This window comes from Suncus etruscus, chromosome 17 (assembly GCF_024139225.1).
Source record: "Suncus etruscus isolate mSunEtr1 chromosome 17, mSunEtr1.pri.cur, whole genome shotgun sequence".
NCBI classification, from domain to species: Eukaryota; Metazoa; Chordata; class Mammalia; order Eulipotyphla; family Soricidae; genus Suncus; species Suncus etruscus.
In genome coordinates this window covers 46,332,388-46,347,328 of record NC_064864.1, presented here as the reverse complement: position 1 = coordinate 46,347,328, position 14,941 = coordinate 46,332,388, and the positions used below count along the sequence as shown (strand labels likewise).

General features: G+C 48.1%; 1 protein-coding gene across 1 annotated transcript in view; it reads right to left on the bottom strand.

Annotated features, from left to right (window-relative positions):
* SUFU (SUFU negative regulator of hedgehog signaling) overlaps positions 1-11,969 on the bottom strand; it is a 122,875-nt gene extending 110,906 nt beyond the window's left edge. Inside the window, exons 1-2 of the mRNA XM_049790882.1 lie at positions 11,785-11,969; positions 4,313-4,447 (exon numbers count right to left, since the gene is read on the bottom strand). Coding sequence (XP_049646839.1) covers positions 4,313-4,447; positions 11,785-11,969 — 320 coding nt within the window. The remainder of the gene's footprint in view (positions 1-4,312; positions 4,448-11,784) is intronic.
* Between the last annotated feature and the right edge of the window lie 2,972 nt (positions 11,970-14,941).

Sequence of the window (14,941 nt, the reverse complement as noted above, 5' to 3'; positions counted from 1 at the left end):
AATGTGGTCCAATTCGGTACTAGCCAGTAATCAAGGGTACTAGGAATGTAGGCAAAACAGTGGGAAAATATAAACAGAAGCTTATTTTATAAATAAATATATATATTTAAGAGATAATAAAGGCAACAACTCAAATGTCCAAGGACAGACAAAAGGATAAAGTAATTATGGTATATATACGTAATGGAATGCTATGCAACTGTAAGAAAACATAAAATTTGGGACCGGAGAGATAGCATGGAGATAGGGCATTTGCCTTGCATGCTAAAGGACTGTGGTTCAAATCCCAGCACCCTATATAGTCCCCCCCAAGAGCCTGTCAGGAGCAATTTCTGAGCGTAGAGCCAGGAGTAACCCCTGAGTGCTGCTGGGTATGACCCAAAAACCAAAAAACAAGAAAACATAAAATCTAAGGTTGGAGAGATAGTACAGCAGTTGAGTGTTTGCCTTACATGCAGCCAATCCAGGACAAATGGTGGTTCGAATCCCAGCATCCCCGTGCCTGTCAGGAGCGATTTCTGAGCACAAAGCTAGGAATAACCCCTGAGTGCTGCTGGGTGTGACCCAAAAAACAAACAGAACAAAACAAAACAAAACAAAAAAAAGCACATAAAATCTTGTCATGTTGTCTGTCCTTAGCCATTTAAGTTGCTACCTTTATTATCTCTTAAATATATATATTTATTTATAAAATAAGCTTCTGTTTATATTTTCCCACTGTTTTGTCTACATACCTAGTACCCTGTGACTACTGGCTAGTACAGTATTGGACCACAATGCGCTCTAGATAAAGCCCAGCCTCCTGCATGGACAGAACTAGAAGGCATCGTATTAATTCAAATAAGTAAACCACAGAGAAAAAAAGAATATTAGGTGATCTCACTCATCTGTAGAACCCAGAGAAATAAATCAAGGGAACAGATAATACTGAACCATGACAAATCCTTGGTCTTTGATTGCAGAATTAAGATTAACAAGCAGCCAGAGGAGGGAAGAAACAAAAGAGGCAAACTTGGGACAGAGCAGTAGTACAGTGGGTAGCTCTTGTCTTACATGTAGCCAACCCGGTCTGATCCCTTGCATCTTATATGGTTCCCTGAATACTTCCAGAAGTAACCTGAGCATTGCCATGTGTGGCCCCAAAAGAAACAACAACAATAACAACAAAAATAAACGAACCTGGGCCCGGAGAGATAGCACAGAGGCGTTTGCCTTGCAAGCAGCCGATCCAGCACCAAAGGTGGTTGGTTCGAATCCCGGTGTCCCATATGGTCCCCCGTGCCTGCCAGGAGCTCTTTCTGAGCAGACAGCCAGGAGTAACCCCTGAGCACTTCCGGGTGTGGCCCAAAAACCAAAAAAAAAAAAAAAAATCATAAAAATTAACCTTCCTGTAACCATGTTTTTGGTTGGTTTTTGTTTTGTTTATTTTGTTTTGGTTTTTGGGTTCCACCTGGCGACACTCAGGGGTCACTCCAGGCTCTGCACTCAAAAATCGCCCCTGGCAGGCTCAGGGGACCATATAGGATGCTGGGGAATCAAACCACCATCAGTCCTGGGTCGGCTGCATACAAAGCAAATGTCCTACCACTGTGCTATCTCTCCGGCCCCATCTATAACCATATTAACTAGGCTACAATTTTAAAATAGAAGCTCTAGGGTTCGAGAGACAGCTCAGTGGTAGGGAGTTTACCTTGCACACAGTCCACCCAGGATGGACCTGAGTTTGATTTCTGGCATTCCATATAGTCCCCCAAGCCTGCCAGGAGCGATTTTTGAGTGCAGAGCCAGGAATATCCCCTAAGCGCCACCGGGTGTGACCCAAAAATCCTCAAAAAAAAAGAGAGATACTCTAAAGCAATTACTCAAAATGCCTGCTCAGAATCCTGGCTCTCTCACTCCCAAGTTGTATGACTGTAATTAAGCAAATTATGGAATTTCCTGTGACTCAGTTTCCTCAACTGTAAAACTGGGCAAATATTAGCACCTACCAATATTATAGGGTTGTGATAAAATTAAAGTGGTTTTTACACACATAAAATGCACATATAAAATAATTAGCGAATACCTGGCTCATGAGCAGTGCTTATAGTAAAACTTGATTTTTATTATTATTACTCTTTCTGTTACTGTGTTAGCTGATTTTTTACTAAGCAGACTATGGTTAACCTAATATTAAAATTTGTTTAGGGGGACCGGCGAGGTGGTGCTAGAGGTAAGGTGTCTGCCTTGCAAGTGCTAGCCAAGGAAGGACCTCGGTTCAATTCCCCCGGTGTCCCATATGGTCCCCCCAAGCCAGGGGCAATTTCTGAGCGCTTAGCCAGGAGTAACCCCTGAGCATCAAGTGGGTGTGGCCGAAAAACAAAAAAACTAAAAAATAAATAAAAAATATTGTTTAGGGGGAGCTGGAGAGGTGTTACAGTAAATAGGGTGTTTACCTTGCATACAGCCAACACAGATTCAATCCCTGGTACCCCATATGGTCCCCACACACTGCCAGGATTGATCCCTGAACACAGAGCCAGAAGCAAGCCCTGAGCAACCCTGGATATGGTTCAAAACAAAAAAAAATTTATTAAGGATATGGGGAGATAGATCAAAAGGTTAAAGTGCATGTCTTGCTTGGATAAGACCCCATGTTTGACACCAGCACCACAAGGTCCTCCAAGCACTGGTGACTCCTAAGCACCCAAGATGGCCCTGGTGGCCTTTAGCATCATTGAAGTCCAAGCAGCACCATATTTGGCCTTGCACTACGAAGCCAAGTATCACTGGGAGTGGGCCCCAGGCACCAATGGGGAGGCCAAAAATTAAATAAAAATAAATAAAATAAATAAAAAAGTGGCCAGAGCAGTGGCGCAGTAGTAGGGCATTTGTCTTGCACACGGCTGACCTAGGATGGACTGTGGTTCAATCCCCCAGCATTCCATATGGTCTCCCAAGCCAGGAGCGATTTCTGAGCGCATAGCCAGGAGTAATCCCTGAGCATCACCAGGTGACCCAAAAACCAAAACAATTAATAAATAAAAAAGATGTGCTCATGTCTACTTATTCATTTTGGGTTTGGGGTTACAACTAGTAATGTTCGAGGCTTATTCCTGACTTTGTGTTCAGGGATCATATATGTGTTGCCAGGGACTGAATTCTGGTCGGCCACATGCAGGGTAAGTGCTTACACCCTGTACTATCTCACTGGCCCAAAATAAATTGGGTCAAGTTAATTACTATATTTTATCTTTTGAGGGGGCACATCTAATATTGCTCAGAATACTGAGCATTCCTGGTAAGGCTCAGGGGACCAGATGGGATGTTGGGAATCAAATCCAGGTTGGCAACATGTAAGCACAGCAAGTGCCCTGCCCATTGTACTATCTCGCTGGTCCCTAAAGTCAGTTACTGTAGGGAAGTAGGGAAGACCAATAGAATTTAGAAGTACACAAGGTGGCAAACAGAAAACAATATGAAAAGTACACTCTGGGGGCCCGGAGAGATAGCACAGCGGTGTTTGCCTTGCAAGCAGCCGATCCAGGACCAAAGGTGGTTGGTTCGAATCCCGGTGTCCCATATGGTCCCCCGTGCCTGCCAGGAGCTGTTTCTGAGCAGACAGCCAGGAGTAACCCCTGAGCACTGCCGGGTGTGACCCAAAAACCAAAAAAAAAAAAAAAAAAAAGAAAAGTACACTCTGGATAATCAACTCCAGGTTAAAACAGTGTTCCTCAGGCCAGAGACCGTACAGAAGGTAAAGCATTTGCTTTGCATAAGACCAACACTACCAGTTTGAATTTGCAGTTCAACATATGGTCCCCCGATCACCCCCAGATGTCTCAAACAAAAAGGCCAAAAAATATTATAAACAAGAGGATAAAGAGATAGATATAGCTCGTAAGTAGCAAGAAGAGTAAAAGGTTAAAGACAGTAGAGGCAATGTTTTTAGCTCAACTTTATGTTTGGTTTGGTTTTTTTCATAATAAACTAACGAAAAAAAATTAAAAAGCAGGTTTAAAGGCATCCACCCAAATGTGGGTCTCAGCTATACTGTCTGTTCTCTGAATCCGAACATCAGCACCAGCTGGAAACACGGAATGGTCTGGGATTCTTGTCCACCATCTGACAGTTCCCTGCACCGGATGAGCAATGCTTACATGAGAACCTGGACGATCTCCACACCAGTGGATACAGACAGGGAGGGTAGAAAAATTGGCTCGTGGCCTCACAAGACCAGGGCATTAGCACCGATGCTCAGGATAACCTCTGAGAGAAGGCCCTAGGACCCAGTGGGCAGGGACAAGAGACAAAGAGGCAGACAGACACTCACTCGTGGACTCTGCTGTCACCATAGAGGTCGCTCAGGCCGAAGCTGATGTAGTGCCAGTGCTCAGGGATGTTGGCAGATGGACTCCCCATGTTCCTGTACATGCTAACATAGTCCAAGGGGTCTGGGCCACCCAACCTGAGAAAGACAAAACACAGGAGTCAGTGGGAGCCTGAAGGCACACACGACCAGCCAGGGGCTCACCTTCAAAACGAAGAAGCCTCTACCTGGAGGACCCTGAGGAGGAAGTGAGATTGACATTAAGAGAAAAGAAGAGGTGCCTGCCTGGTTATTTCCCAGAGAACTGGCTTTGTTATTCTGAGGAATGGGTGGTTGCCCATTTGGCTTCCTCCAGTTTCGAATTACCAACCTCAAACAGAATTGACAGGGATCATTACTCTTCCCCACTCCTCCAGGGCATCCCATAAACACAGCAAACTTTCAACAGAGACCTTCCAGAGAACACCCCATGAGCACTGTCCCTAGATTCTTCCTAGAAACAGAGGCTCAGCCCGCTCCTGAGAAACTATATTGTGCCCTCTGTTAGTTTGTCCTAAATAAATCCAAGGCCTCCAGATGCCAGCTGGCACACACCATGGACCAAAGTTGGTCTTTTATCATGCAAGTGACAAAGGCCAAATTTTGGACCAACTTGGCTCAGTGACACAAAGAAGCCAGCAGAGCCTGGTGGAGCCCTGTGAGGGTCAATGTGAGAAGACCTCAACAAGTCTGGAGCTATGAAACATGAAATAATTTGGGACCGCTGAAGACCACAGTAAACTTCTCCCTTAATTCCAAGCAGCTGAGAAAGAGATCAATCATCAAGTCATCCTGACGATTTAATTCATTCAGAGTTCTCTTTAACAAGTATTTAGTGCTATTTATTTATTTATTTATTTATTTTGGGGGGGTCACAACTGGCACTCAGAAATCACCCCTGGGAGGCCCAGGGGACCATATGGGTTGACGGGAATGGAACCGAGGTGCACCAGGGTTGGTTGGCCACATGCAAGGCAAACACCCTACTGCTGTACTATAGCTCCAGCCCCTACTTAGTGCCTTTTTTGTTTTTTTTTTGGTTTTTTGTTTTGTTTTGTTTTTTCGGGCCACACCCGTTTGATGCTCAGGGGTTACTCCTGGCTAAGCGCTCAGAAATTGCCCCTGGCTTAGGGGTCCCATATGGGACGCCAAGGGATCAAACCGCGGTCCTTCCTTGGCTAGCGCTTGCATGGCAGACACCTTACCTCTAGTGCCACCTCGCCAGCCCGTTTTTTAAAGCCTGTTTTTTTCTTTTTCTTCAGGATGGACAAGGAACTCAGAAGAGTAAAGAGAGACTCAGTGGAAACCATCATGGAAGAAAGTTCCCATTTCACCCACAGACACTGCTCCAAAGCTGCCTTGCACAGCTGACTACTTTGCAGACTGCACCGACCCCACCCATCCTCAGGGGCACTCTGCATCAAACAGTGTGTACTGACAGAAAGCTAAAAACCAATAAAAACACATGGTACATGCGATCCAGCCAGCATACCAGTGCCATGCAATCTGAACACTATTAAAACCAGTAAGTCTGGTTTCATCCCCCCCCCTTTTTTTTTTGGGGGGGGGGGGGTCACACCCGGCAGTGCTCAGGAGTTACTCCTGGCTCCAGGCTCAAAAATTGCTCCTGGCAGGCACAGGGGACCATATGGGACACCGGGATTCGAACCGAAAACCTTCTGCATGAAAGGCAAACGCCTTACCTCCATGCTATCTCTCCAGCCCCTTCATCCCCTTTTTATACAAAATTACTCGTCTTTGTAGAAATACTTATTCTCTGCTAGAAAATGCTGCTCCTTATAAAACTTAATTTGGGTTAGGGGATACCACCAGCAATGCTCAGGAGTGCTTCAGTAATTAAGAGTCATTTTTTCTGTTTTTTTGTATTTGTATTGTGGCCATTCCCAGAGGTGCTCAAGGCTCACTCCTGGCAAGGCTTAGGGGACCACCAGGGAGTGAACGCTGCATGCAAGGCAAGCACCCCACCTGCTGTACTATCATTCTGGCACCAATGAAAGTCACTCTTGGCAGTTTCCATCTTCTCACCATGACCATGGGGTGATGGGGCTGGAACCCAGGCTTCCTGCATGTAAGACACATGCTCCAACCCAGGGTGCCTCTCATTGGCCCTATTTATAGAATTTCTAAGAATAAGCTGTCACAAATAGCTTAGACTCTCAAATGATTAGGAAAAGGGAGAAATCTCCATCCATGTTTTATTAACTCGGACTTCACAGGATCATGTGACTAATTCCATAGCCAGTTAGATTTCAGGAGTTTGTGAGGAGAAAGGGAGTTAAAGACAGTTCTCCAGACAGACCCTCAGTCAGCAGCGGAAGGAAGGTGGAGCACAGGGACGTGAAGACAGGCTGGTGCAGGCTCTCAGTCCAGCCTATCCTCTGTCTCATCCCACCCAGTCACAAACCAACACTATAGTCACTCTCCAGGGCTTTATCTACCATACCACAGTCACCCTCCATCTAGCCAAATCTCCTGGAAGCTTTACCCAAATATCCCACAACAGGGAAGGGCAGAGAGCGGGACAAAGCTAACCATTCCATTCTAGAAAACCTTCCTTTTCAAGCACAAAGCATTTTGTTCTACTACTCAAAAACCTGGTGGAAAGTCGATGAGCAAGTGGAAAATAACTGTACTTAGAAAAAGATGTTATCTATCCAAGTACCCAGAATCCCATCTCTTAATTCCTTGAATACCTGACTTCCTCTCATAAATCCCATCTCTTAATTCCTTGAATACCTGACTTCCTCTCATAAAATAGGAACAAGACTGGAGTGGTTCCTGGCCTAGGCTCTGTCCCTGTTCATAAAGTCTCAGCAATCACTCAAGATGTCCCTGCTGGCCAGGGAATGTTAGCCAAAGATTCACCTTCCAGGCAAGAAAACAATCCAAAGGTGCCAAGGGCCCTGCCAGACCCAGGCAGCTAATTAGTCATCTAGTCTTCCTAGTCATCGTGCTGTAAGAATGAGTAGTGAGGGCTGAAGAGATAGTACAGGGGTTAGGGCACATCCCATCATGCCCCAATTTGAATCCCTGTACAACGTATATGATCCCTTGAGCATAATTAGTTACGGCCCTCTCCCTGCCTCCCCAAAAAAAAGAACTAAAGAGGTATCTGTGAGTAAAGGATATGAATCAATCAATTTTAGAATTGTAAAAAAAGGGGCCGGGCGGTGGCGCTAAAGGTAAGGTGCCTGCCTTGCCTGCGCTAGCCTTGGACGGACCTCGGTTCGATCCCCCGGTGTCCCATATGGTCCCCCAAGCCAGGAGCAACTTCTGAGCACATAGCCAGGAGTAACCCCTGAGCGTTACCGGGTGTGGCCCAAAAACCAAAAAAAAAAAAAAAAAAAAAGAATTGTAAAAAAAATAAAATAAGAATTGTAATGAAGCAAACATCTCTCCAAATATCAGAAAGAATTGAGCTATTTCACCACATCTTTCTGTATCTAGGCTCTTTTCTCATTTTACAAGGTGCTGAACTTAATTTTCACGCGCGTGTGTGTGTGTGTGTGTGTGTGTGTGTATCTAGGCTCTATTTCTCATTTTACAAGGTGCTGAGTGTGAACGTGTGTGTGTGTGTGTGTGTGTGTGTGTGTGTGTGTGTGTGTGTACGTGTACCTAGGCTCTATTTCTCATTTTACAAGGTGCTGAACTTGGGACCGGAGAGATAGCATGGAGTTAAGACGTTTGCCTCTCATGCAGAAGGTCAGTGGTTTGAATCCCAGCGTCCCATATGGTCCCCTGAGCCTTCCAGGAGCGATTTTTGAGCGTAGAGCCAGGAGTAACCCCTGAGCACTGCCGGGTGTGACCCAAACCCCCCCCCCCCAAAAAAAAAAAAAAACACAAGGTGCTGAACTTAACTTTCGCACGCACTTGTTGTGTGTATGCATGCGTGCCTGCGTGTGTGTGGGTCTGTGTGTGGGTTTGTGTGTGTGTGTTGGCCCATCCCTGATAACAAGTCCTACCTGGCTAGGAAGCTTGTAGCAGGAAGAAAGAGTTATCCAATCCTCCATCTCACTCTGAATTCTTTGCATGTGCTACAGTACCTTTATTTTGGGGGCTGGGTGTGTAATTAAAAGGGAGAATTTTCGGAGCTGGAGAGATAGCACAGCGGTGTTTGCCTTGCAAGCAGCCTATCCAGGACCTAAGGTGGGGTGGTTGGTTCGAATACCTACCAGAGTCCCATATGGTCCCCCGTGCCTGCCAGGAGCTATTTCTGAGCAGATAACCAGGAGTAGCACCTCCAGGTGTGGCCCAAAAAACAAAAACAAAAACAAAAAAAAAGAAAAGGGAGAATTTTCCTCAGCAGTGTTCACAGGACACAAGAGTCACTACCAGTGATATTTAACCAACCAGAGTAGCCATTCATTGTTAGGGCCCAAAGATAAGGACCTAATAAGGTCTTGTAGTACTGGGGAGCACCAGAGCCATCCCAGCGGCCTCAGGAAGGTCATGCAGTGTCAAGAGATCAAAACTGGAGTTCCATGCATACAGAGCACAAACACTCCTATCTCCCAGTTTCTACATTAAAACCCTCCACCATATATCCACCTGAGTGGCAGAAAGAAAACCAGCTGCTCTGTCTGCAGTGGGGCTTCTCTGAGCACACAGCACCACTGGGCTAGCCTTTTTTTCTTACTGCCCAATCCTCTAGCACAGGTCTAACACACAATGTGATCTAGACGACTTAAAACACTGAGGTGCTGAAAAAAGAAAAAAAAAAAAAAAAACACTGAGGTGCAATTTGAATGGGCAAGTAAACTGTCAAAGAGCTGCTTTTTACTCAGTAGCTCTCTCCAAAACTGAAAACCCATATTGTGGGGGTGTTTTTGTTTGTTGTTTTGTAGCCACACCTGGAGGTACTCAGGAGTTACTTGTGGTATGCACTCAGGAATTACTCCTGCAGTGTTCAGGGGACCATATGGGGATACCAGGAATCAAACCCGAAGCGAGTTGGTCACATGCAAGGTACTACTGTACTATGACTCCAGCCCCCTCGAAAATCCATATTGTGCTTGACACAAGCTGGAGAATTTGCACAGGGGTTAGGCAATTGCCTTGCATGTGGCAGGCCCAGGTTTTTGGTTTCTTTTTGTTTGTTTGTTTTGGGGCCACATTTGGGAGTGTTAAGGGGTTAGTTACTCTTAGCTCTGCACTAAGGATTTACTCCTGGCAGTGCACAGAGGACCATATGGGATGCTGAGGGTGGAATCTAGGTCAGCTGCATGTAAGCACCAACAGACCCAGGGTTGAACATCACACTGTCCCCCCAAGAGTCTCCTGAACACAGGTCCAAAGTGCACCCTCATCATTTTTTTTTTAAAGTCCTGACCACCAAAGAATAGTTTGCCTGCCAGAGAAAATTGCCACACACACCTCCTTCTGCCCCAACAACGTCAGGTCCCCAGGGTCAGCCTCTTCCCACCCTCCCTCCATTGACACATGGAGCTGGCCTTACCCTGGACTTGCCACCTCCCGAGGACAAAATTCAGTCCCCAAGACAGAGAGACTCCAGCCTGCCATTGCTCTTCTGGCCAATTCTCTGAGAGGTGTCACATCAAGGGGGAGGCTGCTCCAAGCTTCTTTTTTTTTTTTTTGGTTTTTGGGCCACACCCTGTGACGCTCAGGGGTTACTCCTGGCTATACGCTCAGAAGTTGCTCCTGGCTTCTTGGGGGACCATATGGGACGCCGGGGGATCGAACCGCGGTCCGTCCTAGGCTAGCGCAGGCAAGGCAGGCACCTTACCTCCAGCGCCACCGCCCGGCCCCTGCTCCAAGCTTCTTTCAGGACTCATCTAATCCAGTGCCTACATGAATGTGACTCTGGACAGAATGAACCAACTGCCAGTTCTTATGAAGACCTCCAAAACCAGGTCTTTTATACCTGTTCTATCCTGAACCTGCAGGGTTACAAGGAGTGGAAAACTACAAACACAAACTCAAGCACAACTCATGAGGGTTCCTCTCCACTCCCCACCCAGAAACTGCGGCAGAAATCCTAAAGCTGGTGGCCAGGAAGCTCCGAGTAACATCCCAGAGACTTTCTTTCCTGGGCCCATGCCCCCAAGTGGTCAGCATTCCGTGGCGGTCCCCTAATTCCAAACCCAAGGCGCGGGTTGTCTCCCTGTTCTACCCAAAGTTCTAAAGCAAAGCAGTGGCAGAAGCCAAAGGAAGTTTCTGTAGAGAGAAAGAGAAGGGTGCGGGAAAGTAATCAAAGTTTCATCAAACTTCAGACACGAAGAAGCAGAGCCCAGAGAAGGATGTCTGGGCTCCCCGAAGAAGGGGATGATGGAAGGAGCCCTCCATCCCGCAGCTCCTCCAAGCCGCCCCTACTCCCGAAGGCCCCGCACTCTACACCCCCAGAGGCTCCAAGTTCCAAGTCCCCCTCCTCTTCCCCAGGTCCCGCCTCGCCGCCCCCTCCAGGGCTCCCCTGGCCCACTAATGACCCCCTCCAGGCGCCCTCTCCTTTCACGTTTACAGTTCTCTCCCCCGCGTCCCCCCCACGGTTCGGACCCCCCCCCCCCAAGGACTCTTTTCTCCGGATCCCAGCTAACCCTTCATCCTCCTTCCCTCCCTCGTTAACTCTTCACGACCCACAGGTTCCGTTAACCCCTTTGTCCCCACTGCCAACGAGAGCCCAAACTCGCCTTCCCTCGCAGCGGGAAGCCCCCCAGCCAGGTCCTGATTCAACCTTTTCTTCTCCCCTCCGCCCCCAGCCCGCCCGGGTCTGTCTCTGTCTCTCTCTCTCTCTCCTCTCCTCTCCTTATTCTTTCTCTTCTTTCTCTCTTTTCTTCTTTCTCTTCTTCCTCCCCTTTTCTTCTTCCAGTCTCTTCTCTCCTCTCTTCTTTCTCCTTTCTCTTCTCTTTCCTCCTCCTTTCTCTTCTTCCTCTCTCCTCTCCTCTCTTCTCTTTTCTTCCTTTCTGTCTCCTCTTCTCTCCTCTTTCTATTCTTCCTCTGTCTCTCTTCTCTTCTTCTCCTCCCTCTTTTTTCTTTTTCATCTTCTTCCTCTGTCTGTCTCTCTTCTCTCTTTTCTTTTTTCTTCTTCCTCTCTCTGTCCTGTTTCTTCTCTCCTCCTCCTCTTTCTCTTCTTCCTCTCTCCTCTCCTCTCTTCTTTTCTCTCCTCTCTCTTCTTCCTCTCTTCCTCTGTCTCTCTCTTCTCTCCTCCTCTCTTCTTCCTCTCCTCTTCTTTTCTCTCTCCTCCTCCTTCTACTTCTCCTCCTCCTCCTCTTTCTCTTCTTCCTCTCTCTCCTCTCCTCTCTTCTCTCCTCTTTCTCTTCTTCCTCTCTCTTCTCCTCTCTTCTTCCTCTCCTCTTTTCTCTCTCCTCCTCCTTCTTCTACTTCTCCTCCTCCTCCTTCTTTCTCTCCCTCTCCCTCCCTCCCTCCCTCTCCCCCCCCCCCCAGCCTGGCCCGGGACGTACCAGTACTTGACGATCGCGGTCACCTGGAGCGGGTTGGGCTGGTCGGGGTAGAGGCGGCGGCACTCGCCGTAGATGGCGTGCAGCCCCGGGGGGAAGAGCGCGGCGAGGGGCGGCGGGGCGGGCGCAGGGCCGGGGGCCGGGGGCGCGGCGGGGCCGGGGGGCAGGCTAGGCCGCAGCTCCGCCATTGGGGCGCGTCGGGCGCGCGGGGACGGAAGCCAGGAGGACCGGCCGGGGAGAAGCGCCCCGACGCGCCAGCGAGACGGCTCCGAGCGCTTCCCGGAGGCGACGGGGAGCTGCGGCGAGGTCAGAGCCGCGCGCCTGCGCACCACGCACAGTCCGCCCAGGCCGCGGCCGCCGCTGAGACGGCCCCGAGGGTGCCTCGGGGACCGCGGGGCGCTCGAGGGGGCGTGGCTCCGGCTCGCTCCCCCTTCCCGGCGCCTACTGGCTAGCGCTTATGTCAATCAGAGCTTGGAAGGCGTGGCTTAGCGGCGGGTCCCGCCTCCTCCCCTGGTTGTAGGAGTTTGTCCCAAGGCTCTTGGCCTCCCCCTAGCGTTAGGAGGAACCCAGGTTTAAACAGCGATGCACGCCGCGATGCTACCGGGGTGCCGGGCGAGCAACTGGAGGTGCTGACAAAAGAGTTTTAGAGCTATTCTGTTAACATCTGACAACGGACTGATTTCTTTTTGTTCTTGAGATACTCATTTTAATCGATTGGAAATATTAATATTTCCTATTTGCTTTCTGTGAATGAATGTGCATTGGCCCATTGCCACAGATGACATCCAATTCAGGGGGTCCTATCTATATTTATTTTGGAGTTTTGTCAGAAAGATGCAAGATTCAGGGGGCTGGAGTATTTATAGCACTGCGGGGTTAGGGGGTTTGTCTTGCACGCGGCCGGCCCGGACCAATCCGGGTTTGATCTTCAGCATCCCATATGGTCCTCTGAGCCTGCCAGGAGGCATTTCTGAGCGCAGTCAGGAGGAGCCAAGAGGAGTAAAGTGACCTCCCTGAGCTCCTGAGCATCGCCGCATGGACCAACCCCCCTTCCCAATTGGTGCAAGAGTCAGATAAACTAGGATGAATTTTAAAGATTTGGCAATTATTTACTTAATACTTTCCTTTTTGGTTTTGTTTTTGTTTTGGGGCCACATTGGACGTGTTAAAGGGTTACTCCTAGCTTTGCGCTCAGAAATCGTTCCTGGCAGGCTCGGGGGACCGTATCGGATGGTGGGGATTGAACCCAAGTTGGTCGCGTGCAAAGCCAACGCCCTACCCTTTGTTCTATACACAGATTGCCTCGAAGGGCACGAATATCCAGTATGTTCTATGGGTCTACCTTTCCCATCGTTGCTTGACTCTGTAACTAGAAAACTTTATTTTTGGTTTGGGAGTCACACCCTGCAACACTCGGTGGCTCCTCTCAGCTCTTGGTCTAACCATTGGTGCTCCCCGTACTTAATGCCCAATCACCGCGTTTTGACCCATATCCCTCACTGAGAGAAATTTAAATTTCTTTTTTTTTTTTTTTTTTTTTTGGCTTTTGGGCCACACCCGGCGTTGCTCAGGGGTTACTCCTGGCTGTCTGCTCAGAAATAGCTCCTGGCAGGTACAGGGGACCATATGGGACACCGGGATTTGAACCAACCACCTTTGGTCCTGGATCGGCTGCTTGCAAGGCAAACACTGCTGTGCTATCTCTCCCGGCCCCAGAAATTTAAATTTCTAAGGTATCAATCGAAAATTACTTTTCTGTTAACAATAGCCTTTCAAATATCTTTGGGAGAAGAGGATGGCTTTGGAGTCAGACTGCAGGGCTCAGGGAATGGCCCTAGCGGTGCTGGCTTGCCGGAGGGAACTAGAACCGTAGGCGGTTCGAAACCGAGACGATAGGCCATATGCAAGGTAAGCCCCCGTAACCCTGGTACCATTTCTGGCCCCTTCCATTCATCTTGAAGAAATTCTTAATGAAAGTACAGACAGGAGTTCTGACTACCAGTGATAAAGGATCTCTGCAAATTGAAGAGGGCTAAGAAGGGACAAAATTAAATCTAAAGAAAAATGCACTGGGTTTATTTAAAAGCAGAAGTACATAACCTTTCATCATCTCATGCACTGGGTTTATTTAAAAGCAGAAGTACATAACCTTTCATCATCTCTATTTTCTCACCCACCAATGATATTCTATGTCCCTTGAAAATTAAAGCGATGCTGAGGAGCCCGAGCGAGGTAGGGCTTTTGCCTTGCACATGGCCCATCTGAGTTCGATCCTTGGCATCCAATATAGTCCCGGAGCCTGTCAGGACTTATTTCTGAATGCAGAGCCAGGAGTAACCCCTAAGTGCTGCAAGGTATGGCCCCAAAAGCCAAAAAATTCAAAATTAAAACGATGCCTGAACTGCTCCTGAACCTCTTACGCAATGTTTTTTTTTGTTTGTTTGTTTGTGTTTTTGTTTTTGGGTCACACCCGGTGGTGCTCAGGGGTTACTCCTGACTGTCTGCTCAGAAATAGCTCCTGACAGGCACGGGGGACCATATGGACACCGGGATTCGAACCAACCACCTTAGGTTCTGGATCGGCTGTTTGCAAGGCAAACGCCGCTGTGCTATCTCTCCGGGCCCTTACGCAATGTTTTAATGACCAAAAGATAATCTAGTAGTAATTCCAAATGGCAGTTTTTGGACCAATGTTATTGTTAACTCATTCAAAGGTGTACAAGCATTTAAGAAAATATACAGGCCCGGAGAGATACCACAGCGGTGTTTGCCTTGCAAGCAGCTGATCCAGGATCAAAGGTGGTTGGTTCGAATCCCGGTGTCCCATATGGTCCCCCGTGCCTGCCAGGAGCTATTTCCGAGCAGATAGCCAGGAGTAACCCCTGAGCACCGCCGGGTGTGGCCCAAAAACAAAAACAAAAAACAAAAGCTGGGGCCGGAGAGATAGCATGGAGGTAGGTCATTTGCCTTCCATGCAGAAGGTCGGTGGTTCGAATCCCGGCATCCCATATGGTCCCCCGAGCCTGCCAGGAGCGATTTCTGAGCGTAGAGCCAGGAGTAGCCCCTGAGCGTTGCCGGGTGTAACCCAAAAACCAAAAAAAATAAATAAAAAGAAGAAGGAAATATACAAAAGCCAGAAAAAAAGAGTCTTTTTCAAAAA